Raw genomic sequence first — 24,209 nt, forward strand, 5'->3', positions numbered from 1 at the left:
GATAAAATAAAGCTATAATTTAGAATCTTAATGAAATCCATGCATAAATTATTTACGACACCCATAATTCGAACTTTTAGCATCGCGCGAGATGATGTCGATTTCAGCGGGAAAACAAAGTATTCTGATGCCCTAGTTTGTTTGTATTTACCTAATGCACAATGAGTGACACGGAGGAAAAATCTGCACAAGAAGTCAGCCAAGAAGATGTTTTTAAAAATGTCACATACTACCTTGTTGGAGACATAAATGAGAACGTAAGGAATGCTCACGACCAGTTCACATTTCGCAACAAAGACTGAACAAGTGTCAATCTTTACAGCACAACAAACATTCTGTTTTTGCATTAAATATCTTATTAAGTGGTCGAATGAAATAAGTAAATTTCGCGTTTACACATATTATAATGAACGCAATAATCCTTCATGTAGAGACAACTTTGGTGAAACTAAACCATCAACACAGGAGATACCTCATTGGAAAATCGATTTGGAAATTGTGAACTAATGTCAGAAACTTGAGAAAGGAATCATGTATTATTTGTCCATATGGTTTCAGTCCCAGTTTGTTTACATACTTATGTTGTTGTTGAATGGTTAGCCTTAATATGCAGTGAGTATGATAATAAAGTAATTGAGTCGACGTCACATTCCAATGTATTTCATATTGCTTGTTTTAAAACTGTAAAACTGTATTCCCAAAGTTGTGTTTTCAACATTAAATTATCTCATTATGTCTATCGTAAAACAACCAGCAGTGTGAACTTAAATTAGCATTGGATATTTGTAAACATGTTTCGAATCAAGTTTGCTATAATTGATTTCGTCACATGTGTAACCATTCTAACCAGAAGAAAGGAATGCTGATCTTGCATTTTCCACACAATTGTATTAGTCTTTTTATGCATTAATTTAAACATATTTTATTCACAATGTGAAAAGGATTGGGGACAAGTTCTTTCAGCTTATAAAAACCCTCTCCTCTCTTTATACATTCATTGTCATTACAAGGAAGGTATTGTGTACAAGCATTATGGCAACAACATCACAACAGTACCTTTCTGCCAATCAGCGATCAATATTTCTGCTGCTAATCCTTGACTTTTGCTCTATTATGGCCACTTATAGATAGAATATAAAATATTTTGCCATCTGACGTATAGGTGGTGAAACAGCTGGATGATGGAGGTGCGAAACTGGACAGCTACCTGAGTGAGATGGTTAGCCATGTTATCGCTGATGACATTGAAGCTGACGAATGCGCTGAAGCCAAAGACCTTTTTGAACTCCCCATTGTATCTGTGAGTATTTATTAAAAACAATGATTTCAGCAACTCCTAACAATGTTTTGATTTCTTGTTTCTTAGGACTGCATTATCATGTGTTTTCTATTTTATTTAACCTTGTATGGTGCTATGGGACTAATCCATTGGAATGTCCCCTCTTGATTCCTCCTTATTCCCAATATTTGATGTTTTATTGACGCCAGGTGATGACACAGTAGATACATTCACATTACTGTGTATTGCCTTCATGGTACAATCAAATACATTTGCTCACACTCATTACATGATGATTTCACAGCAAACTGCCACAGGTCAAGGTATCTGACTGAATAAGTGAGACAACTTACTGTGCAGAGTTGTCTCCCTTGGATGCTAGCATTTAAGGTCATCTGTTGTCAGTACCTGATGTATTGAGGGTGGATAACTTGTACCCTGTCTGTCTCACGTTTTGGGCATTCAGTCATAGTATGATTATGAGCAACATGTAATCAGAATGCTTTGTGACCTTCATTACTAAGGGTTTCCTTCACCTTGCGCTGACATATCTTGTTCTCTTGCTTTTTCATGTAACTCAAAATATGAAATTCTGTCAAATGTGGCTTTCAAACAAACTCATTGTAGTAGATTATAATCTCTATACACTAAGGTATTTAAAGACATGTTTTGTGAGTTATGTTGCATGTATTTACTTGGATTTCTTTCAGTGAATCTTAAAGTTAGAAATTTAAGTTTCATTTGAGTCTTTGTGCTGTTGTGTATCATACTTAACCCCTGAATCTGTTTCGACAGCATGAATATACTCTTCAGTTTCAACTCTGAATAGCTTTAAACACCTATAACCCATTCTTATTTTATGTTTTTGAGCTAGTTTTAAATAAAGTCTTGGATAATCAGCTTATTGTTCTATCCTCAGATAACATGTTTTTACGTAGACTATACAGCACTAGAACTAATCGGTGGCCCAGAGGCCCAATGCTGGTTGTTATTCTGTCAGGCCAGCAGTTTCAAATATCTGCAGGCCCCTGTGGCCTTCTGTAAATGTATTATCTGTCCGTTTTTGTTCACCTGGAATCTTCCCCACAATATTTTTCCTTGGGAATCTTAACATTCGGGAATCATCCAGAAGCCATTCTGTTGCAATAACTTTCAGTTTCATGTAATGGTTCTTCAGCATTTTGCTTTTAGGAATGTCTAAACAAATCTTTAGCAAATAAAAACTTCTCTCAGTGCCATAGGCTTCGCTAATTGAAACAGTGTGAAGCTCTGCAATGTATTCTATTTGCTGGATATTGGGTTTATTTTAATAAATGGGCCTGCAGATTTGATTCAGGGCCTGTAGAGTTTAAGGCCTTCTGGCTCTGATGGCCAACTGGCAAATTAAAGTATTGTAAACACTGAGACTATATCTTTCTTATTTAAAACTTTCCCCTCTGACAATATGGCTCAAACATGTGACTGAAGGTTTTAACTGATTCACAGCTGTTTCTTACATATGTAAATCACTTTGTTTCAGAGTGCCTGGGTTGGACTCTCAGTTAAATGCAAAAAGCAGTTACGGTATCCTTTTGTTCATCAACAAGTCATCAGTTTTAACTGGGATTTGAATTTAGTTTGAATTTTCTCGTTTGTAAGGCAACTAACGTGATCGGGTAGTCAGACTCGCTGACTTGGTTGAGAAATGTCATTGGTTCCCAATTGCGCAGATTAATGCTCATGTTGTTGAACACTGGATTGTCTAATCCAGACTTGATTGTTTACAGACAGCCACCACATAGCTGGAATTTTGCTGAGTGCGGCGTAAAACTAAACTCACTCACACACTCACTCCCATTTGAAACGTATCTTTACTCTCAACTGCATCCCGCTTTGTAATTTCTGCAATTACGTGTTTGTGAATTCTACATATACTAGATTATGTTATTGACTGTAAATCTTGTGATCACTAGCAAAAACATAGAACTTTCACATTGGGAAATGATGTGAAATTCACATTCACTTCATTTTGAAAATGAAGTTGTTTATCAAAGGGTAAAATGTGCGCTAGAAAATGAAGTTTCTCAAAGTGTGAAATGTGCACCAGATCAATCGTAAATTTTCAATGGACCCAAACACTCGATCTTTTGCACATTTTAAAGCAGTGATCGTTTCAGTAAATCTGAGAAACATTTGCATGTGTAAATCTACCTTTTAGCAACTAGTAAAATCCTACTGAGTATTTTACAAATTATGTGGGCAAGGAAAGTGGCAAGTTCCCTTAATTCTACTCCACAATGGTTTTCAACAAGATGGTAACATTTCAGCACCACATGAAAATTTTTGAAAATATGCCACTTCTGATTTACAGCAGAATATAAGGGCAAAAAAGTCCTTGTTACATATTATCAAAATATTATAAAATTGTTTGTTTTTTCTGATTTGTTATGGAATTGTGAAGCAATATGTGCCATTAACAGGCTTCTTAGATCTCTGTTAAATAGATTCTAAGAAGAAAATTCATTTGCATATCCAAAGACACACTGTCTCATAGGTCTGCGTGACACTGACACACTGAGAGGAACATTCAGTTGTATCTCAGGGTCTATATTTGTGTTTGGTAAACTCTCTTGAGTTCAGATTACTTTTGCTCAAGAGTAGTTGAAGGGAGATAATCAGGAGGTCCTGTTCTGTGTTGATATTACCTCCCCTTTAATGTCAAAAAATGGAGGCAAGTGACAGTGTATGTTAAGGAACATTGTATTCCCTTTAAATCACTGATATGTTTCTTCTTCCCTAACTGCTCCCAGAAAGGAGGTATTTGCCTTGGAGGGACTCGTTTTCTCGGGGGTGGTTGTTTGTTTGTCCCAGGTGAGTGCTTTTATTTTCTCAAGTTTAAGTGAATCACCATAATTGAGCTGAGACATCTTTAAATATGGGTTATTTTGAAAAGAAAAGCAAGTGTTATGGATGTCAACTTCCCTTGTGAATAACACAATGTTTCTGAGTATATGCTTGCTCCTTCACCCTGATGAACCAGCAAGCATATGGTGTGAAGTGTTGTGTTGTTCACAATAAAGAAGTCCATAAATCATGCTTTTTTTAATTCCACTTCTCAAAGATTTGGAATATCTTTACTTGATGTTAACATTTAGCAATCTGTTATCAGTGCTGTGCAGGCAAGTCCTTTGAAGTTGGCATCACATCTGTCTGTCATTACTGTCAGATGGGTCTGATTCTTGTTGACTGTTCATCTTAATATTTATTTGGAAAGTTTGAGGATCTTTTTCAAAAAAGATCCTCCTTGGGTACCTATAAGCATTTATATGTCCATTTCAAATTCCTATAACAGTTGTAACAATATGTTTCAATAAAATATTTACAAAACAAAGCAGTTGTTTTTGTCTTGTGAGACCACCCCTGCAGGGTCCCACCAGCCCACCAGCCCACCAGCACCCCACCCCTTCCCCGCCAGCCAAGAGCAGCTAACTCTAAATGGTAACCTCGAACCTCACTTTTTCATGGTGTCATGAACATGTCAGATGTCTGCATGTCTCTCTCAAATTTTCCTACCGACTGAATTGAGTGATAAGGAAGCAAATACTGTATGTATGCTACTTTTTCTTTGTTGCACAGGCGATAGGTAAATTGTACGTTGCTTTCTGCATTCATAAATAATGTAACTTCATGTGTCCCTCTTCTCTTCTAGCCACGTAGCTTGTAAGATGGCGGTTCTTAACGATGCTCAAATGTATTTTTCAACACCTTATGGTAGCTATCTGCTTGCTAGCTTTTCTTTTTGGTTTATTAGGTGGTACTTCCTTCGGTTTTTTATCATGCCTGATGCTTTTTCTTTCAGTTAAATTGGTGAGTCATGTGTTTTTTGACTGATAGCTGGGGTCCACCTCATTTTAACAAACTATGTGCTCCGTTTAGCTACGTTGTTCAATGTATGCATTTGTATCATGTATACGGGTAGTATAGTGTTATATTAATATTCACTGGTCTATTATGTAAATATTTTATATAAATATAACATATCGCCCATGCGTGTGTTTTCTACATGATATTTATTCTTAATGTGCACTAGAGGTATTTGGGCCTGTTTCTGTTTGTTGCAGTTTAAGAAATGCGTCACATGCAACACATTTTCACTGCCACAAGACCTACACCTGGTGTGTCTCAGATGCCTTGCAGAGAAGGCAGATGATGATCATGGGTGTCCACTTTGCCAGACGTTCTCGGAGAAGACATGCAAAAAACGTCATGCCAATGTGCTTTTTTCACGCGAATCTGCTTCAGGTGGGAGGTGATATGTGGGGACAAACCTTCGTCAAAAAGCATATGGAGGCTACTGTGCACAAAGAATCTAAAGATTCATGTGCTACTCGTTCCACTTCTGCTGTGTCTGTGGCTGTGGGCTTACTGATTCAGTTGCCACCCCTTCCCCACTACTGTCAGATTCCAATGTTACCGTTTCTGCACCATCAATAACATAAAGATTTATTTCAGCAACAGATGTCATAGATGTTATGCGGTGTCTGGGCTCCATCAGGAGCTCAGCGCTAAATCGGGTGGTGGAGATGGCGCTGGTGCATCTGTTGAGGCAGGTCCCCTACTGTCGTCAGGGCGGGCCAACCTACGGGTGCATTACCGACCCAAACTGTAGAGCTAGGCTTGGGCATCCTTCCGGATTGTTTGCTGGCATGGGAGATGTCCCTAGGTCTGTTCAGTCCCTGATTCCTTGCCATACAGCTTCAGCTCCAATAGCAGTATGTATCGCAGACTACCATGGTATCCTCCAGGCTCCTGGGACTGCCTGTCATTTCAGGTCACTCCTTGAGCTCTCGTGCCCTAGCTCTTCAGTTAGTTGGGGGTCGGCTGATCAGTGCACTTCTGCTTTGCTCAATTCTTTGTCACTCACCCTCACTCCATCGCTTCCCACCTCTGCATTTATGCATCAGTCACACTGGGCGGTTGTTCTAGCAGTTCTTTGGCTTCAGCCAGACAAGGTTGTCCGCTTCCTCCCTTTGGTGCTAACAGTCAGTCCCTCCTGGATTCCACGGCAAATTTAAGCAAATTCTGCACTCCATTTTTCAATATTCTTCAAAACATTCTGCGTTTACAACATTTAGAAAAAAACAACAAAAACATCATACAGACCTTCATGGTTAATTCTCAAACTCAAAGTTAAGTCGACAGTACACATCATGTCTTGAGTTTGATGACAAAGCACCCACACCTTTTTCTGTTTGAGAATTAAACACTCGTGGAAAGTTATTTTTCTTCTCTAAATCGTAGCTTTGATGCGGACGAACAACTTCCGGTTTCTTGCTAACAACAATTTTATACCTAAAGGAAATGTGAAATAATTTCAATTTACAAAATGATTGAAATTGAGGATGTAATTGCAGTGTCAAATTCAACTAATATGAGTAGAAAGATGCCTAAAACTTGCTTTATTTATTAAGTATCTTCAATCATTATTTTGAAAATGTTATCACAATAAATATGTCAGTCCTTTTTATGTGTAACCAATCCTACTTTTGGCATTAACTCTACTTTTCGTTTCGGCTGAGTCAGTTTTCACAAAGTTTTTAAAATAAGTAAATTCCGCGGCACAAAAGTGGCAAATTTTGCTCGAATTCTGCATGAGTTTTCCGTGGACCTGTCGTTTTTCTGCATGGCAAGGTAAATTCCGTGATTTTTTCTGCAACAGCGGAATCCAGGAGGGACTGAACCTTCCTTGCCGTATACAGTATGTTCGAAGAACTGTTTCGAAATGCTCATCAGCAGTTACGAGTGGTTATTCACTCAGCGTACTTATCAGCGCTGCAGTGGCAACGAACTGAGGTCGACCAGGATGATGATGTTGAGTCTTCATCCCAAGTTCCAGCACGAAAACTAGCGGGGGTACATTTTCATCTAGGAAGGGACTCTGTTTGGAGTTGCTATTGCCAAATGATGAGTGCTGTCATGGGGCTGAGGCGTTTGTGGCAACCAGTCGCTCGTCGCTTGTCACTCTCCTGCTACTCAACAGGCTATCCTTGCCTTACTGTTTATACTGGGGTCCACACTGTTCAGGTGCCATTGCGGTTGTTTGGGAGGCAGCGGAGGGTGTTTAAAGTTTTAAGGATTTTAAGCCTTTGCTGGAACAGTCGTCCATATCTCGTCCTAGACCTTCGGTTCTTGCCTCGGCCTATCCTCCCATTTCTGGGAAGGGGGCTTATGCATAAGAGGTGTCACTACTCCAGTCTCGCGGAGGTAAAGACAAGGGTAGGGGCAAAGCTCCTTCGCAACAGCCTTTGCCCTGGAAGGGAAAGTCGGCCCCAACTTCCTATGCTTAGTTTTCGGAGTCAAGCCAGATCAGGACATAGTGGTGTTTCTCACTTCTGGTGTATATTGTCTTCATCCCGATGTCCCTGTAGATGGCCATCATTCCCACTTGTTTCAGGATTGGGTAATGGTCATGCCAAATCCCTGGGTCCTGTCCACACATGGACCACATGCCACAGTGGACAAATGGTAGTCCTACCTTCTCTGGAATTCATCACAGTCTGTTGCCATCTTCCCATCAGAAAGCACAAGTTCTCTGTGCCGAGGTCCAGTCATTACTGGACAAGGCTGCCATCAAGGTGGTCCCAGAGGGGCATGAAGAGGCGGGTTTTTACCTGACTTATTTCCTGGTCACCAAAAAGGGACCCATTCCAAATCTCAAGGGTGTGAACAGGTTAATAGAGGTTCCGTCTTTCAAGATGGGGACATTGCGTTCAGTAGTAGTATGATACTGGGGATTCCGTTACAGGTACGTTAGAGGCTTATTTGGGCTTAATTTTGGTCCCATCCTCCAGTTAAAAGAGTGAGGGTCTGTCTTGAGCCAACCTTGGATGTGCCATCTACTGAGACCAGATAAAAACAAACCCCCAAATTTTCCCGAGGATTTGAATGCTAAAACTGTGGATCTGTGTTCCGGCACATTCCCTTTACACCAGCTGTCTTGCTGTCATGGTGGGTGTTCATTTAAGCTATATATAGTTCATATGTTCTTTTTCATGTTTTACAACTGATTCTAAATTATCAGTGTTTATCAATGCATTTATCGTGATCAGTGGTCTAGGTTACCTAAGATCATCATGTTAGTATGTTGTTTACCTTTTTCGAGCTGAAAACCCACCAAATGTGTCCGAGGTGAGCCATCTCATAATACTCACCATAGACTGGTTGCCTGAATCTGACCGGTAACCAGTTTTAAAACGGGTTTCAGACATCCTTTGTACTACTGTAGCTAATATAGACAGAGTCAAGCTCAAGAGGCATGAGTTGTTGTCATAAAACTGGTTGCAGACTTTCTTTGCGCTACTATGGACGGAGCTGAGCTTAGGAACATGATGCAATCTCAGGATGGACCTTTCAAACCAAACACTTGGCTATCGGGTCCACTGTGGCTCTGCTGAGCGACTGCTGGGATACGATTAAGGTGCAGAACTTACCAATTCTGTACGTGGGTTGTGGCTACAGGGAGCATTAATTCCATTGTAATCGACGTGAAATATCCTGAAGGATATTCTGCCAGCTTATTTCTAACCTATTATGAATTGGTATCTCTTTTGTGGGTCATCTTCAAGAAAAGTTCAATAATAAGTGTAGAAGCTTGTATCACTTTGCTCCACGTTTCTGGGTACAAGGTGTTTTGCTCGCTGGGCAGATTGAATCCCTTGGTGTCTCACAGATTGCTGAGTGTGATGTTGGGATGGTGGTTCATCATGTACTATGTCCATTATGAATAGTTTCCAATTGGTTTTCGGATAATTTCTCGGACATGCCCTACAGATCCATCCAACCATGAGATGGATGTTGTTGGGTAAGAAACTTTTAGCTTGTGAGATTGTTTTCCAGGATCATGTTGGCACCATGCCGACTGGTGTGAAAATTGACGTTCGCCCACACATAAAAGGAGCAAATGTGGTATTGTTATGTGGTTCACCTGAGTTTTATCCCTTTCACGATTTTGATGGTTCGCTGGGGTAGACTTGGATGAAAAGTGTGGAATTCACCGGCAGATGTGGACCAGGCTGTCCAATTCCAACACCACCTGCAATCCTACATTTTGCGTTCTGGGTTTACATGAGTATGTGTGGGCTTTTTTACACTACAGTATGTTGATGAGGAAGCTGTGTCTCTGAGTCTCAAGCACTCATTGGTTGTCGCCGGTGGAGACGAGCTTGTATGTCGAGCGACGACCGTCCTCTTGTCGTCATTCAGGTCGAACAGCTTGCTGCCAAACACTGCAGCTATCATTCATTTGTCCTCATTGGTCGCTCCTCTGATGTTGAAGATGTCACCTAGGGCACTGACATTGCGAGATTCCCTACCACTGGCAGTGGGCACTTCAGCCTGTTTGTAAATGTTGGCTTTGAGCTGCAGGGTGTACAGTTTGCCGTTGATCCAGGGTTCGTCGAGGCCGTGTGTGTCCCAAAGTTTGGAAATCGCTAAGTTGGCGCATTGTCTCAGTCACATGGCTGTGCCCGGACATAAAGTTTGAGTCTGAACGTTCGCCCACACATAAACGGAGCAATTGTATTTTATATCTAAAACTGATAGTTTCAATTTCGTGATGTTGCTTCGCATTAATTTCTTGTACAGCAAGGACGAAAACAATTCTGTCATTGCACTTTTCTGTTTTCATCGGCACAGCTCTCAGAAGCGTGGGAGGGTGTTCGCTTTGAAAGTTGTCTATCGTGCTTGGCCGATCGAGGTGAATGCACAGTTTGGGGTAGGGGACTAGGCTCAGCAATTTCGAGCCTGTGACGATACCAATACAGCAAATTGGAGCCCGTTATTACCGGCATAGCATTTTCCATGGAGATGTTCCTTCAATTTTGGAAATAGGTGAAAGTCTCTGGGGTCAGATCAGGTGAATATGGAGGATGAGGAAGTTCTTCGAAGTCACATTGATGTACTGTAGAATTTGCCAACTGAGAGGTGTCAGACGAAGTATTGTCATTTAAAATCAGAGCTCCAGCCCTCAACATCTCTCATGTTATACTTGTATGTATACCCCAGTATGCTTCAAGGACCCGTTGCTTTGGAACCAGTTGTCTGAAACTGTCCAACAACACTTCTAAGTTTAGTTGGTGTCACCAGTCTAGAAGTTATGTAGGCCTAGAACTATTTTACCAGCCCTTGTAAGTACCCCAAGGAGTATCGCTTTTGAAATAGAATTGAACAAACCTGCAGAGGTTTCTGATTCTTTGAAAAGAGTCCTCCTTGGGAAAGGATTGCCCACCTCCCCTTATTCTGTCTGCGTTGACTCATCATGAAAAGTGAGATACGAAGTTCACGCTTAGAGTTACCTGCTCTTGGGTGGCAGCCCAGTGGGGCTCTGTAAGGGTGGTCTCACAAGCCCAAAACAAATTTTTTGTTATGTAATTATTTTATTGAAAAATATTACAACTGTCTTAGGAATTCAAAATGGACATTTAAATGCTTATAAGTACCCCAAGGAGGATTCTTTTCAAAGAATCAGAAATATTTCCTGAAAGGAAGTAGATTTTTCACTTGGGTCTTGCTAGTTATAAAAGCTTGTGTCACTGGATGTTTTAGGTAGATGAAGAAGACCGGAAGTCTTTGTGGAGCATGGTGACGTATCATGGAGGCAGATGCCAGATGCGGCTGGATAAACATGTGACCCATCTTGTCACATTCACCACAGAGGGGGTGAGATCCATGTGAAAAGTTTAATCTCAACCCGAAGACACAGATACATTCCTCATATAATGTCAGAAACTGTAGCTGGTGAAATTGTCTTTAGACTTAGTGGATAGCATTAGTTATATCCTCTATGTTTAAAATGATTTTTGACTTGAAATTCTATAGTACAGCCGCTTCTTTTTGCCGCATGAAAGAACTCCAGTTAACCTATGGATGTGCACAGATTGTAAGTTCACATTTTGTAAACTGCAAGTGACAACAAGAAATGAATTATGTATCAGTGCACATTTCATTCGTGTTTCAGAAAAAGTACACTGAGGCTATGAAGAGATCAGAGAAGATAAAGATTGTGTGTCCCGACTGGATTATGGACAGTATTAAGGAGAACAAAAAAGTAGATGAAAGCATTTACCACCCGAGACTAATAGAATATCCCAAACCAGAGTCCCCACCCAAACCAAAGACACCTGAAACAGAAATCCTAACTCCAACCAGGAACCTGGCCATCAGTCCTGGGCCAGGTCAACAACTTGCACAGCAAATTGCTGCGGGGCTTCGGCGGAAATCTTCCTCCGAGGAAATGCCCCGAAATGGAAGTCGTCCTGGAACACCAAGTAGTTCGAGTGCGAAGGAAGCGTTAGCTCGGATGGTGAACAGTAGATTGCAGCAGTCTAGGGTGGGAGACAGCCCTGAGGCCCGCCCAGCACCCCCTAGTCCCCTGTTTCCTCACCAACACCCATCTCTACCCCCAGGGCAGCATCCCCTCAACCCCCAGATGGCTCCGGGTCAGACCCCTCCACTTATCAACCCTCAGATGATGACATTCAACCCTCTTCATGGCTATGAGCCCAACATCTCCAACAGAACACTGAGGAACATCACCAACAATGCTGAACAGGCACAACATGGGCTCAGGCCAGGCATGAACAAGGTGAGATCGCTACACTCAGTTTCATGACTTTCAAGACAAACGTTATCTCTATTTTTTTCACTGAAAATTTATGTGACAGAAATTAAAGTGTCAATTAAAGTGTAAAAGTGTCAATAGCATATTGTGGCAGTTTCCATTGTTTAGTACCAGCATGTTTTGGGGGGTGGTTTTGAGCGTATTACCGTGATGGGGTAGCCTAGTGTTTAAAGTGTCCACTTGTGACACTTAATACCAGGGTTGTAGTCCCCACATGGGTGTAACTTGTGAAAATAATTTACCAATGTAACAATATTTTGGTTATTGATAACATAATACATATCTTATATAAGTAAGTAAAACCCATAAGTCAACATAATCACCATACAAAGTGAGACCTTGTATATTTTTCCTTATCCTGACACCTGCCTATTATGCTTATCTCCTCCCTCTGTGCGAATATATTGGAACACTTCCAATCCCTTCAAGTTCCCTTCTAATTGAAGCAGACGTACAATACACTCACCCACTAGAAGCCCCCATTCCTGCCTGTACGGTCACATGACCAGTCATGTTTTATGTGTTTTGGACACATTGGACAAATTAGACTTGGTCTTAGTTGATGAAATCGTGCTCTCAGTGTATACTACGGCTGTTCATCCGCATTTTGTGTGTCCTTCAAGCAAACCTATTTGTTCTTCCTCTGTTCACTGTGAACTTTGCAAGAATTTATCTGATTCAGAATTTGCATTATAATTATATATTTTTCAAAGACGTGCTAAGGACAAAAGACGTAGGTTGTCGCTAGTCATGTCTAAATCCATTGATTCTACATCTAGTAACCATATTTTGATAACAGCTGACATTCATAATCTTAGTGATTAACCAGATGTACCCAGATGAGACTTTGTCGAGATCACAGAGGAGGATGTCAGATTCGGGATCATCTCAACCTAAGGAGTTGAAGTCATCATCATTTAAGACTAAGTCTTCAACTGCTAGATCTGCACTGAAAGTACTATAACCAGGACATTTAGAGTTGAAAATTTTATAAAACATTGATAAATATATGAGGGAAAATTGAAGTCAAGTTAGGCAGGGTCAATGTACTGGGAAAGTGCATTGACCAAGTAATCAAATTTTATGGATTCACTTTTCCCAGGGGAAATGGCAATTTCTCTGAAGTAACATAAACTAGGACTTTATAATTCTACATGATTAGGCGGATGGACATTCGGATACTAATGGTCAGTTTGTCAATAAAAGGGACACGCAGATGATTGGAAATAATTTGTTTAAGAATTTTCTGGTGCCTACCAGTCGGAAATATTATTTGATATTCTGTCAGATATGTCAGTGTTTGGTTGATGGATGGCTAAAAGTTGATTAACGAAGATATTTTATACTGGAAGAATTTGATGGTACTGATAAAGTCTCGGAAAGGGACTAATGAAAGTAACTAATTATTAAGATTGGGTATGAGTCATTTTTGTATGACGTAGGACATTATTTCGGGGGAGGAGCCTAAATTGTCATGACTTCTATTTTGTTAGTTGTCCGGTGAGTGGTGCGCGATTCTGGGCCCCACCGTTGACTTGAGAGGTTCTCTCCGTATATTGAGAGAATGGCTCAGATGAACTTAGAGTATCAGAAGTTGTGCAAGAGACCAACAAGTTCTTCCAGGACATTGTAACTAATGTCGTGTTTAGACCAGAGTCTAGGAAATATTTGAGGACCTTTGTTTGTGAAAAACTATACACAAAAAATAAAAGGACTTGAACGCCAAACGGGACTTATCCTTGAGTATACCATCTGACTACATCATCCCCAGACAAAGAGTGGAGGAAATACAGATTGCCTAGGGAGAAGGGTATAACACCCCGACACCCTCAGGTAACAGTACACTTCACAGATTCTATGAAGTCCTCCAGCAATGACGAAAATCACATCTACCACAGTCCTGCACTACTACTTCCTGATCGTCAGCCCTCATTATCAGTGATCAGTATCTACTAGACCTTCATCAACAGTATCTACAACTACGTGCATCCTTCAGAGAGTCTACTATCTACACACACATCTACAACATCTAGACGCAACACGTCAGATGTTTGTGTGATTCAACTGCCGCTGCTTGCACCACAGTCACTGGACACCAGCCTCTTCATACAGCAGTTCACCGCTCATGCGATGAACATGATGGATCGCGGTTTTGAAGAGGAACGGAAACGCCAGTCACCTGCTATGTGACAATTCATTGGCTGCTAGATAGGCGCTGTCTATCTTCATCATGGGAGGAAGCCCACTTCTCAGACCGAGAAGTCACCTTGTGGACCACAAACGGACTGGACTTGTCTCTCCATCGATTGACTCCCAACAAATCTGACACCCATAAGATGAGTAACGGGGACATTGACACTTTGACCTTTCTGCCGATTGTGCTGATATCTACCATCTCATAAACTTTGTCCACAGCCTTTCAGATGGCGACTAAGTACCAGCAACAACACATTCCAGCCTTCAGTGCTCGTCAGTTCCCACTGCATGACATTGAGTTCTTTATGAAAGCACCTAAACCAGACGAGGCATACAAGCTCATAAGTGAGACTCGTAACAAATCCTATAAAGTGGAGGATAAGCGACTGGCTCAACTGGATACAACTCCTCAGCATTCCTTCCTCAGACTTGCCCATTCCAGGGCTATCATCGAGGCTCTCATCTCCAAGTTCAGCAACCCGGAGACTGAAGAAGAAAGGGTAATCCTCTCTGCGCTCACCACTCAGAAGAAGGATCAACAATTCATTTCGGAGCATGTTCATTTACCCTCTGCGGGATTGAATCTACTATGTCAGCAAGGATAATTATCACTATCATCAATGGGAGACAAATTTACTAAACTCTTGTATTGAGCTCCCTAGTGAGCATCTACTGTATTCAACAGCAGAATTGAGGATGTCACAGAATCTGACTCTAGGGAAGTAATGATGATAAAGTCGATCAACACTTCACCTACTGTCTTCAAGCAGATATTTCAGCATTACTCAAACAAATCAAAGTTCTCCATGGTTCAGAGACAGGAAGTTAAACTCTCCTGGCAAGAGCTCTTTTCTTCGCTCAGCCTGCCAGGAAAGCACTGAAGATCAGGTTCGGAACGACTGGAGTATTCCACCCCCAGCCTTTCCCGTACAACGTTCACGAGTGGGTGGACATCTACAATGCTGCTGGAAGAATCGGGGACTTCTCAACGACAATTACGTCATGAGCATCCCACGAATGGCTACAAAATCCAACTGCAGGCAACGATTCCTGATTCAGCACCTCAACACCTCAGATCAGATGCTCTGTCGGACGATTTGAGACCATATCTTTTATGGTGGACTCACCAATCGAATGTTTGCACAGGGACTTGTTTGCTAGGGCCAATCTACAACAACCGTCTCTACGTAGATGCGTCGCTACAAGATTGGGATACTCACCTGGACAACAAGATTGCAGCAGGAAGCTGGATGAACAACAAACACATTCAGCATATCAACCACCTGGAGATGAAGGCTGTAATCAACGCAGAATGTTATTGGTCGACATCATTAAGGAGCAATCTGCTGCTGGTTCATACAGACAAATCCAAAGTAGTGTTCTATATAAACAAGCCAGGATTAACATGATCTCACACACTGCTACAGCTGACATTTCAACTCTTCGACACCATCAATGACTTGAACCTTCATATAAGGGCATGTCACATCCCAGGTGTGCACAATGTCATGACTGACGTACTGTCACATCCTCTTCAAATCATCTCCAGCGGAATGGATGCTACATCGAGAGGTGTTTCAACTCATCAGTCAGACATTCGGATCTCTGCAGGTAGACCTATTTGCCACAAGGTTTAACAAGCAGATACCAACGTTCGTATCTCCAGTGCCGGATCCATTAGCATGGACAACAGATGCTCTGAGCATCTCATGAGAAGGTCTGAATGCTTACGCATCTCCCCTCCCCCCCAGTACTACTACCAAAAGTCATCAGGAAGATAAAACAGACGATGCTGATACAACTGATTTTGGTTGTGCCTTATTGCCCAGCGAGAGATTGGTTTCCAGTACTCAACTAGGACAACAAACACTACCAGAATGGAAGAACCTACTCATCCATCTGCTCATGTGTGGATTGTATCAAAGCCTGCTTAAACCATTGAAAATATTCTACTAGAGTGGCGAAGACAGTCACCCTAGCTCTACTTAGATCTACCCACCCGCACCTTATGTGACCATGAATGGCTGTGGTTTGAAACATGCGCCAGAAAGAAAGGCTTCACTGCAATGAAGGTCACACATCCTCAAGTAGCGGACTGGTTATGTCATCTACGACATACTACTCTCTCAACATACTTGGCTGCACTTGGCTCTATTATCACCATGTAAACAGGGACCAAGCTGACTAAAGTAGCTGAACTGCTCACCTTACTACGCTCGTTCAAACTGGAAGACCAACAACGCAGGTTTAAGGCTTCAGCTTGGGATTTGAATGTCACTAGACCAGACATCACTTGAATTATTGACACAGAAAATGCTGTTTCTACTCGTGTTCCACTATCGCATAGAGAGAGGAGATAAGCATAATAAGCGTGAGACAGGATAAGGATAAAATATCAATCTTATGCAGAAAATCATATTTATGTTAAGCCGCAAGACTGACATCACTCCAACCAAAACGTTTCAGATTCACCAGATGTTCAACATGCCCCGCCATGTCCGTCCTCCTCCTCCATACCCCATCCCTCCCCACACTCTGCAAGTGCTGCCACAATTCTGGGGACATGACCCTGCAGACAACAGTGAGTTACACCTACATGAAACTTTGTGTTAGATAAAGAATGGCCAGAGGTGCAGATTTGTGGCCCTTGGCATTACCTCTGCATTGCTACGACCATGTTTTTTATTTGTGGATTGCAGATAATATGGGAAATGTTTAAAACCTGCATCTCTTTTGCCTTCCCTCCATTATAACGCTGATGTATGATACAGAATTATTTAAACTTTCTGAGTATTAACAATGGGTTATTGACACCTTCGTGTAAGACTTTTTAGCAGATTTACCATTACAAATGTACACAGTTGATCCCAAGTGCATGTGATGTCATGAAAGTAAATTTGATCATTTTTTTTAATTAGATACCTTGGTTCAAATATGTGAGGTTTTTTTCGTGTACATGTTTAAACTTATGATATTGCAGTTCCCCCGGACATGTGCCTGCTGGGGTGTGTGTTCTATGTCACTGACTACCAAGCTATCCTAGGACAGGAAGAAATCAACACATGGAAGCAGGTAGGATCATGACGAATATCAGAGGGCCAGTGTAAAGTCAAGGCAAATTTGGTGTTGGGATACAAAATCTAGGGATAAGGGATGAAATACATGCTTGACAACATCAATAGAAAATTTCATGTGCTGTAAAACTTCTGAATAGATTTAAATATGTAATCCTGTTTTTCTCACAGATTCGTGCAGACATTTACTTACTGTTAGATAGTATAAGGCTGCTCACTGTATGGTTAGAGGCGATCCTGTGATCTCTTGATGTGATGCACAACTCACTGTACACATCCATCATCTTCATTCTTGTTCTGGTGCCTGTATACTGTCAAATGTCTGGAGATTCATTAGGATGCATGTATTTGTCAGGTGATCGAGCAGTATGGCGGCCAGGTGGACTCATCCTACTCCAGTCGTATCACCCATCTTCTCTGTGCCACACAGTTCAGCGATGTCTTTCAGCTGGTAACAACTTTGATCATCTCTCATTGATCAATTTGACATCAGCAACAACAGAAACGGTTCATCTCCATAAATGTTGATGAGTCATGAATAGCATACTAGCTTTACTTTTCCTCTGCTCAGTTTACTACTTCCAAGTTACTGTAAATTTTAACGGCTGATCTTGTGGATATTATTCTGGCATTTTATTTGTGTACATATGTCCTGAAGGAAGAGCTACATGCAGTATGACAGAATGAAGTATTACAAATAATGTTGGATTATCTCCTATGGTGACAGGCTCTGAAGGACCAGAAACGTGTGGTGACGGCGTTCTGGCTGAACGACTGTCTCCTGCAGAAGAAGCTCCTCCCGCCATGGCAGGGCCTTCATCTCCCCCAGGTGTACCGCGACCAGAAGCCATGCAGCAACCAGGTACCATTTGTTAACTTGATGTAGGAATTGATGGGACACCATCAAACTTTGAAAAGGCAACTTGATAGATTGAATAGTCATTCTTTGTGACTTGGTCAATGTATAGAACTCAGATGGGATGGATTCTTAGTTGTGATATGAATCACTGGATTATCTGATCAGGTCTTAGTATTGACAGCCTGGGGCCAGTTTCACAAAACTCTCGCAAGCCTAAGATCTCGTAACTTTTCTCGTAGCTCTTGTACCTGGCATACTGTAACATAGGAGGTGCAAATGCTACGAGAAAAGTTACGAGATCTTAGGCTTACGAGAGTTTTGTGAAACGGGCCCCTGCTGTGATTTGATGGAATATGGTGTTAAGTTGTGATGCTTTATACAATGCAGATGTATTGTCATGTAAAGACACATCCTTCCATCCAAGAGAATGTTAAAAAGAATATCGGTATTTGACTTTACTGAATGATTCAGCTTCTGCCTCATGTTCCATGATGCGAGTGTCAGTGATTTTCCTCCCCTTTCTAGATTATCTGCATGACAAACTACGATGGTGAGGAACGGCAGAGGATAAAGCAAATGATCAACGCAATTGGTGCCAAGTATACAGGCTACATGACACACTCTAACTCTGTCCTCATATGTAAAAAGTAAGTTGTGTGTGTAAATCTGTAGGTATCAGTATGTCAAGAACATCAACTACGTAGTATATAGTAACGGGTGAAAAATACATGGAAAATCTCCTTATTTCGATCACAACTGTGACCTATGCCACATCTCCTGGACATTCCAATGACACCTCTTTGTTTGAATCCCATACCCAAACCTTTACTTTTGGATTATTGCAAATGCTATACAATGTACATCATTGCAAATACAAATAGTCCCATTTTAAAGAAAGCAAGGTCTGTAGGAAACACTGTGAGGAGCATGTCGGTTGAAATCCTGACAGTGTTATACAATGCAACAATAATGTTAGTGCAAGAAAGACACATATCTGGTTACAGACCTGAAGGTTTGAAGTATGACAAGGCCAAAGACTGGAGAATACCTGTTGTGAATGTGCATTGGTTGACGGACCTTGTGATCGGGAATCTCGATGCTCTGCGTCTGCCAGTACACGTCAAGTACCTCCAGCTGGGTCAGCCCAACGAGTTCAGCATGGACATTGTCAAAGTTCAGGGCTTCATGGGTGAGCTGTAGCAGTTACTTCTCTGTTGTGGTTCTATTGATTAATGGATCAACTATGAGGGCAGTCATTATGCAAGAAGTGACCATTTTGGGGGTCTGAAGTCTATAATTGGCTATCTAGTTTGATGAGGTGCTTGCCACTTTAGCTCTTTTAAAATGATGTATCTATTGCATTTCTAAACATGTGTATCAGTAATGCAAAGCTGCATCCCTTGAATGTATCAGAACCTGTGATTGTTGGTTCAAATCCTGATATGATCTGATGGAGTTTCGATTTTCATCAGCAATATACCTGAGTCTAAATATTTAAAGTTCTCTTTGCTCTAATATATACTGGACAAAATAAGTTAGGGATATTGGTATTTTATGGACACTTTATCGGTGTGTCATTGAATAAATACATCATTGTTCATACTTTCAAAATTTACAAATATCACTAACTATTTTGTCCAGTATAGAAACATTAACTTACAACTATCTTAGCACTAAGACTAAGAGAACTTAAAAATCTACGCCCCATACAGGTGGGATTTATCTGTGCCAGTGTAAGATAGCATCAGAAGAGACTTTCCTGCTATAAGCGGACACTCATATAACTGGAATACTGTTCAAACTGTTCACTTCATTTCTCCATTTTTCTGAGGGATTTCACAGGGATTTAATTCAGATTTTTTTCTTAATCTGTAATATTTTTTTCTGATTAAAAAAATGAAGACTGTGGAAATTACTGTGGAAGCTGTCCAAACCGGCCCTCAACTGAAGAAATTATCCAGTTCAGATTATGTGTCTGATGATAGAACTGATGGCAAATGTACAAGCCACGGATGGGACGGAGATTATGTGCCAGCATTGCCAACTTGCTGGATTGGACAGATGCTGGTTTTGACAGCTTCCACTGTACGAATGTTGATTTGTTTGAATTTACATAACTATTTTCGATATATGTTTCGTATTAATCATTATTCATGAGGCTTGGTTCACAGAAAATATTCTGTTATTGGTATGATGTATCTGCAGGTGGCTGGAAGACTCCCCTGAAAGTCAGTAAAGAAGCTTGGAAGGTGAGCGAGATGTTTGCTGTCATGGTTCTCATATCCCAGTTGCATAGATCAATTGTCATGCTGTCAGTCAATGAGTTGTTTGACCCAGACTTGATTATTTACAGACCACCATCACATAGTTGAGTGTGGCAATAAAGAAGAAAGATATATCAAGTGAGAATCTAATGGAACTGGGTTCAAATCCAAGCTTTGTCCAGTATCTAGCTTTGTCAGAACCATGGAAATCACGTGTTCATGGTAGTTTCAGCAAAGTTGTAAAGGTGATGAGACCAGTGAGGCAAATACATATGTCATCTTGACCTGCCAGATACTGATATTGTCCTCTCTAACATCCAGCTTAAATTCTGCTTAAACGTAAGGAACAGTATGCTTCCTTTATGAGTGTGTTCAGATTTGAAGTATTTCTTTTTCATTTTGGCATATAGAAATTTATTCCTGCTGCCAAGTTAAGACCTCAGCCGGCCCCTGGACAGGAGAACCCAGGAGTCAAACATAAACTGTCGGAGTCCGAGAAGGAAGAACCTCTATCTAAGAAGCCAAGGTAAGGGAACAGAGAATTTATTCATTCACCATCAGTCAGTAATATTCAAGCCGCTTACAAACTTTTCTGTGGAGATAGTGATGTCTTTGACAACATTTCTGAAATTGCATTAAGATTTAATTCTGTAAGATAGACAGGTATTTTTCATTGCATTGTTGGTGACCATCTGTTTCAGGCTAGAGAGTAATGGCAGCACCACACAGCCTAGGGTCATGTTCACGGGCTATCCTAAAGGCATAGTAAAGAGACTACAGCAGGTAAACAAATGACACAATTAGTGCTACAGACCTCAAGACGTGCAGCAAGCAAGAACTCATTGATCAAAATACCTGCGTTTCTGTGAACGTACGAAACATGATGAGAAGTAGTACCTTGATTGAACTGCAATCCACTGGCTTCATAGTATATGTGATATCTTTGTCGTTCTTGTTGAATTGAGCTGATAATGATTTGTAATTTGTGATTGTTTGATTGTCTTGTATCAAGCACTGATTTGTTTGGTACAATCATGGGCTGGTGATGATTGAAGCATTGAGCAACATTTGCTCCTTAATGTGACTGCACCTTGAGTCTTGAGTGAGTGAGTGAGTTTAGGTTTACACCACTTATAGCAATATTCCAACAATATCACGTCAGTGGACACCAGAAAATGGGCTGCACACGTTGTACCCATGGGGGGAATCGAACCTGGGTCTTCAGCGTGACGAGCAAACACTTCAACCACTAAGCTACTCCACAGCACCTTTATTTCTTGAGTTGGATATCCATGTTAAGCTGTGGCTATCTTAGTTGCAAAGGTAGTTGATACAGGTACATTGATATGACATTTGAATGCCGGTGTGGTTTTAGATTGTGAACGACTTGGGTGGAGTGTTGGTGGACAACCCTCGGGACTGTAGCCACCTGGTGTCGCAGATCTTCTCACGGACCATGAAGTTCTTCGTGGCCATCAATGTCTGCAAGTTCATCCTCACCAAGGAATGGCTAGAGGAAAGCCTCATCCAGAGCAAGTTTCTGGGTGAGCGGCATCCCATGGGCGGCCCAGGCCTCCTGCACACTGTGATAGCCAACAGCCCAGTGGGGCCTTGGCTCTGCCACATGGTTCATCCTTAATGTGTATTACACCCAACTTGCTTTCACACAGATATGCATCTATGTAAAACTATGTTACATGTCTCACTCTCCATTTGTAAACTTTAGAAATATTTAATTGAATTAACTGTGTTTATACTCATTCTTGGTGTGATCAGTTTAAGGTATCAGGGTCTGTGAATGGACTTGGCGCAGTATGATAAAGGATTTCTGTTTTGTCTTAGATGAGTCGAAGTATCATCTCAATGACTTGAAGGGAGAGACCGAAATTGGCTGTAAACTGTCTGAGTCATTACAGAGGGCCAAGACAAAACCACTCTTTCAGGTGAGAGGTCATCTTGAAATGTCATTGTGCAAGCTAGTTCACGCTCTGTATCCTTCATCAATTCTCTTCTCATGTAGATAATTCAAGGATAAGTTGAGCACCGACCTGACATTTTACCTGTATTAGTATGTATGAGTGCCACCCACTGGCGCTTTCTATTGTGACTGAAGGAGCCCTAGTCCACGATCAAATGTAGTTGCTACACCAACCACGTGAGTTTTATGAGCAAGGCATGTGCAGCTACTCTCAAAATAGCGTTTATCATCATGCAACTACACATGCACTTGCCCACATCTGCTTTACCTTTCACAAACCAAATGGGTTTTCTCATTGCTGTTCACCGCCCACTTTTCGTAAATGTGTTCTCAGCACTGGTTCAACTTATCCCTGTTTGCCAGCAAATATTATTCAAAGCATACTATGGAATAGAAGTAGCCAGACTGAAATAGTTCCCTATGGCTAAGATAACTTTCTGATTGGCTAAAGTTGACTTATCTGTATCTGATCTGTTACAAGATGACAAGGTCAGTCATACTGACGTGAGATAGCAGTAAGATGGCTGCTGTTTGTTTTCACCAAACTGTGAAGCTGTTTTGTGCTTCAGTATTTCGGAATCTTCAGTTACTACTTGCTCACTCCACAGGGTCTAACATTTCACATCACGCCTGGAGTGGCACCCCCTGTGTGTGATGTCCGAAACATTGTTGAGAGTGCTGGTGGTACAACGGTCAAACGACGTCCATCTGCTAAGACCATAGCAGCTCAAATGGACGACAAGGTAAGACTGTATTCTGTCAGGGCTATAACAGCCAGAAAAAATTATGTTAGTCCTTCAACACAAAGATATTTGTCTTCAGTGGCTGGTAGCATTTATGATTTGAATTCAGTATCTTCTGTAGGTTTCTATGCTATTAGAAATTCCAAATTAAATAGCAACCAGCAATATATTGGAATGAAGGATGTATGACTGTGATAATTGCTGAAGAGTAATGTTTAACAAGCTTTCATTGTTTTTCAGGGGAGGCCCAAGTTTATTGTAATCACATGTGTCAATGATATTCATTTATGTCGGGACTTGCTGGCCAAGAAAATTCGTAAGTTATTTATCCAAATCTGTAACCACTGTCTTAGAGCACAGCAATAAAGTGTGGTGGGGTAGCCTATAGTGGTTAAAGTCCTCACTCAATCACAGGTTTGATTGCTCACATGGATACAATGTGAGAAGCTCATTTCTGGTGTCCCTATTGCTCGAATAGTGCTAATAGTGGTATTAAGCCAAACTTGCTCACCCAGAACTAAAGACTCTGATCCAGTTTTATATAATTTTTGTACACCACAAAGTCATCCTGGTAATGTTCTCCAACTTTACACCTGAATGTACATCGAGTGTGAGTTGGTTCGTAGGCCTTGAATGGACAGGGATTTATACACTGACACTTAGACGCTGACATTGTCTAACTTTAGTGCTGTGCTCTAAGACAGATGACTTCTTTATCTGCTTCAAGAGAGACAGTGGAAAGAGCTGGGTTTATGTCTTTGCATTACCCTTATTCAAGTCAAGGGGCAGTGATGTAGCCCACAAGACCTATGTTCAATTCCTCACATGAGTAACCAGAGGGTACAGTGTTTGAAACTTGTTTCTGGTGTCTCACACCATGATATTGGCAGAATACTGCTGAAAGCGGCATGAGTCCAAACTCGCTCTTAAAGTTATGTCACTCATTCTCAGTGTGGAATGTCTTCCAACATTTGGAATGAGTTTGTACCAGTATGTTTGTACTAGTGATCATTTCTTAAATGAGTTGAAAGTATATTGTGATTGTGAGGAATCAGTAATTATGAAACAAGTTAATAAAATCATAAAACTGGATGTATCCTTTCTTCTTGTGACCTGTTTTGATTAAAGTATGAATATTTGTTTTGTTATTGCTGAAAAT

The 24,209-nt window shown here is 41.1% G+C and overlaps 1 protein-coding gene across 1 annotated transcript in view; it reads left to right on the top strand.

Annotated features, from left to right (window-relative positions):
* Positions 1-56: 56 nt before the first annotated feature.
* Positions 57-24,209, top strand: part of LOC137261398 (PAX-interacting protein 1-like) — a 29,541-nt gene continuing 5,388 nt past the window's right edge. Inside the window, exons 1-19 of the mRNA XM_067799144.1 lie at positions 57-257; positions 1,163-1,300; positions 2,799-2,842; positions 4,069-4,129; positions 10,862-10,975; positions 11,274-11,900; positions 16,599-16,713; positions 17,113-17,204; positions 17,562-17,657; positions 17,934-18,068; positions 18,591-18,712; positions 19,070-19,254; positions 20,271-20,314; positions 20,740-20,855; positions 21,031-21,112; positions 21,705-21,873; positions 22,172-22,272; positions 22,916-23,050; positions 23,291-23,366. Of these exons, the coding sequence (XP_067655245.1) occupies positions 162-257; positions 1,163-1,300; positions 2,799-2,842; positions 4,069-4,129; positions 10,862-10,975; positions 11,274-11,900; positions 16,599-16,713; positions 17,113-17,204; positions 17,562-17,657; positions 17,934-18,068; positions 18,591-18,712; positions 19,070-19,254; positions 20,271-20,314; positions 20,740-20,855; positions 21,031-21,112; positions 21,705-21,873; positions 22,172-22,272; positions 22,916-23,050; positions 23,291-23,366 (2,548 nt within the window). The 5' untranslated portion in view covers positions 57-161. The remainder of the gene's footprint in view (positions 258-1,162; positions 1,301-2,798; positions 2,843-4,068; positions 4,130-10,861; positions 10,976-11,273; positions 11,901-16,598; positions 16,714-17,112; positions 17,205-17,561; positions 17,658-17,933; positions 18,069-18,590; positions 18,713-19,069; positions 19,255-20,270; positions 20,315-20,739; positions 20,856-21,030; positions 21,113-21,704; positions 21,874-22,171; positions 22,273-22,915; positions 23,051-23,290; positions 23,367-24,209) is intronic.

The sequence above is a fragment of the Haliotis asinina genome, chromosome 14 (genome assembly GCF_037392515.1).
Source record: "Haliotis asinina isolate JCU_RB_2024 chromosome 14, JCU_Hal_asi_v2, whole genome shotgun sequence".
In the NCBI taxonomy this organism is placed as follows: Eukaryota; Metazoa; Mollusca; class Gastropoda; order Lepetellida; family Haliotidae; genus Haliotis; species Haliotis asinina.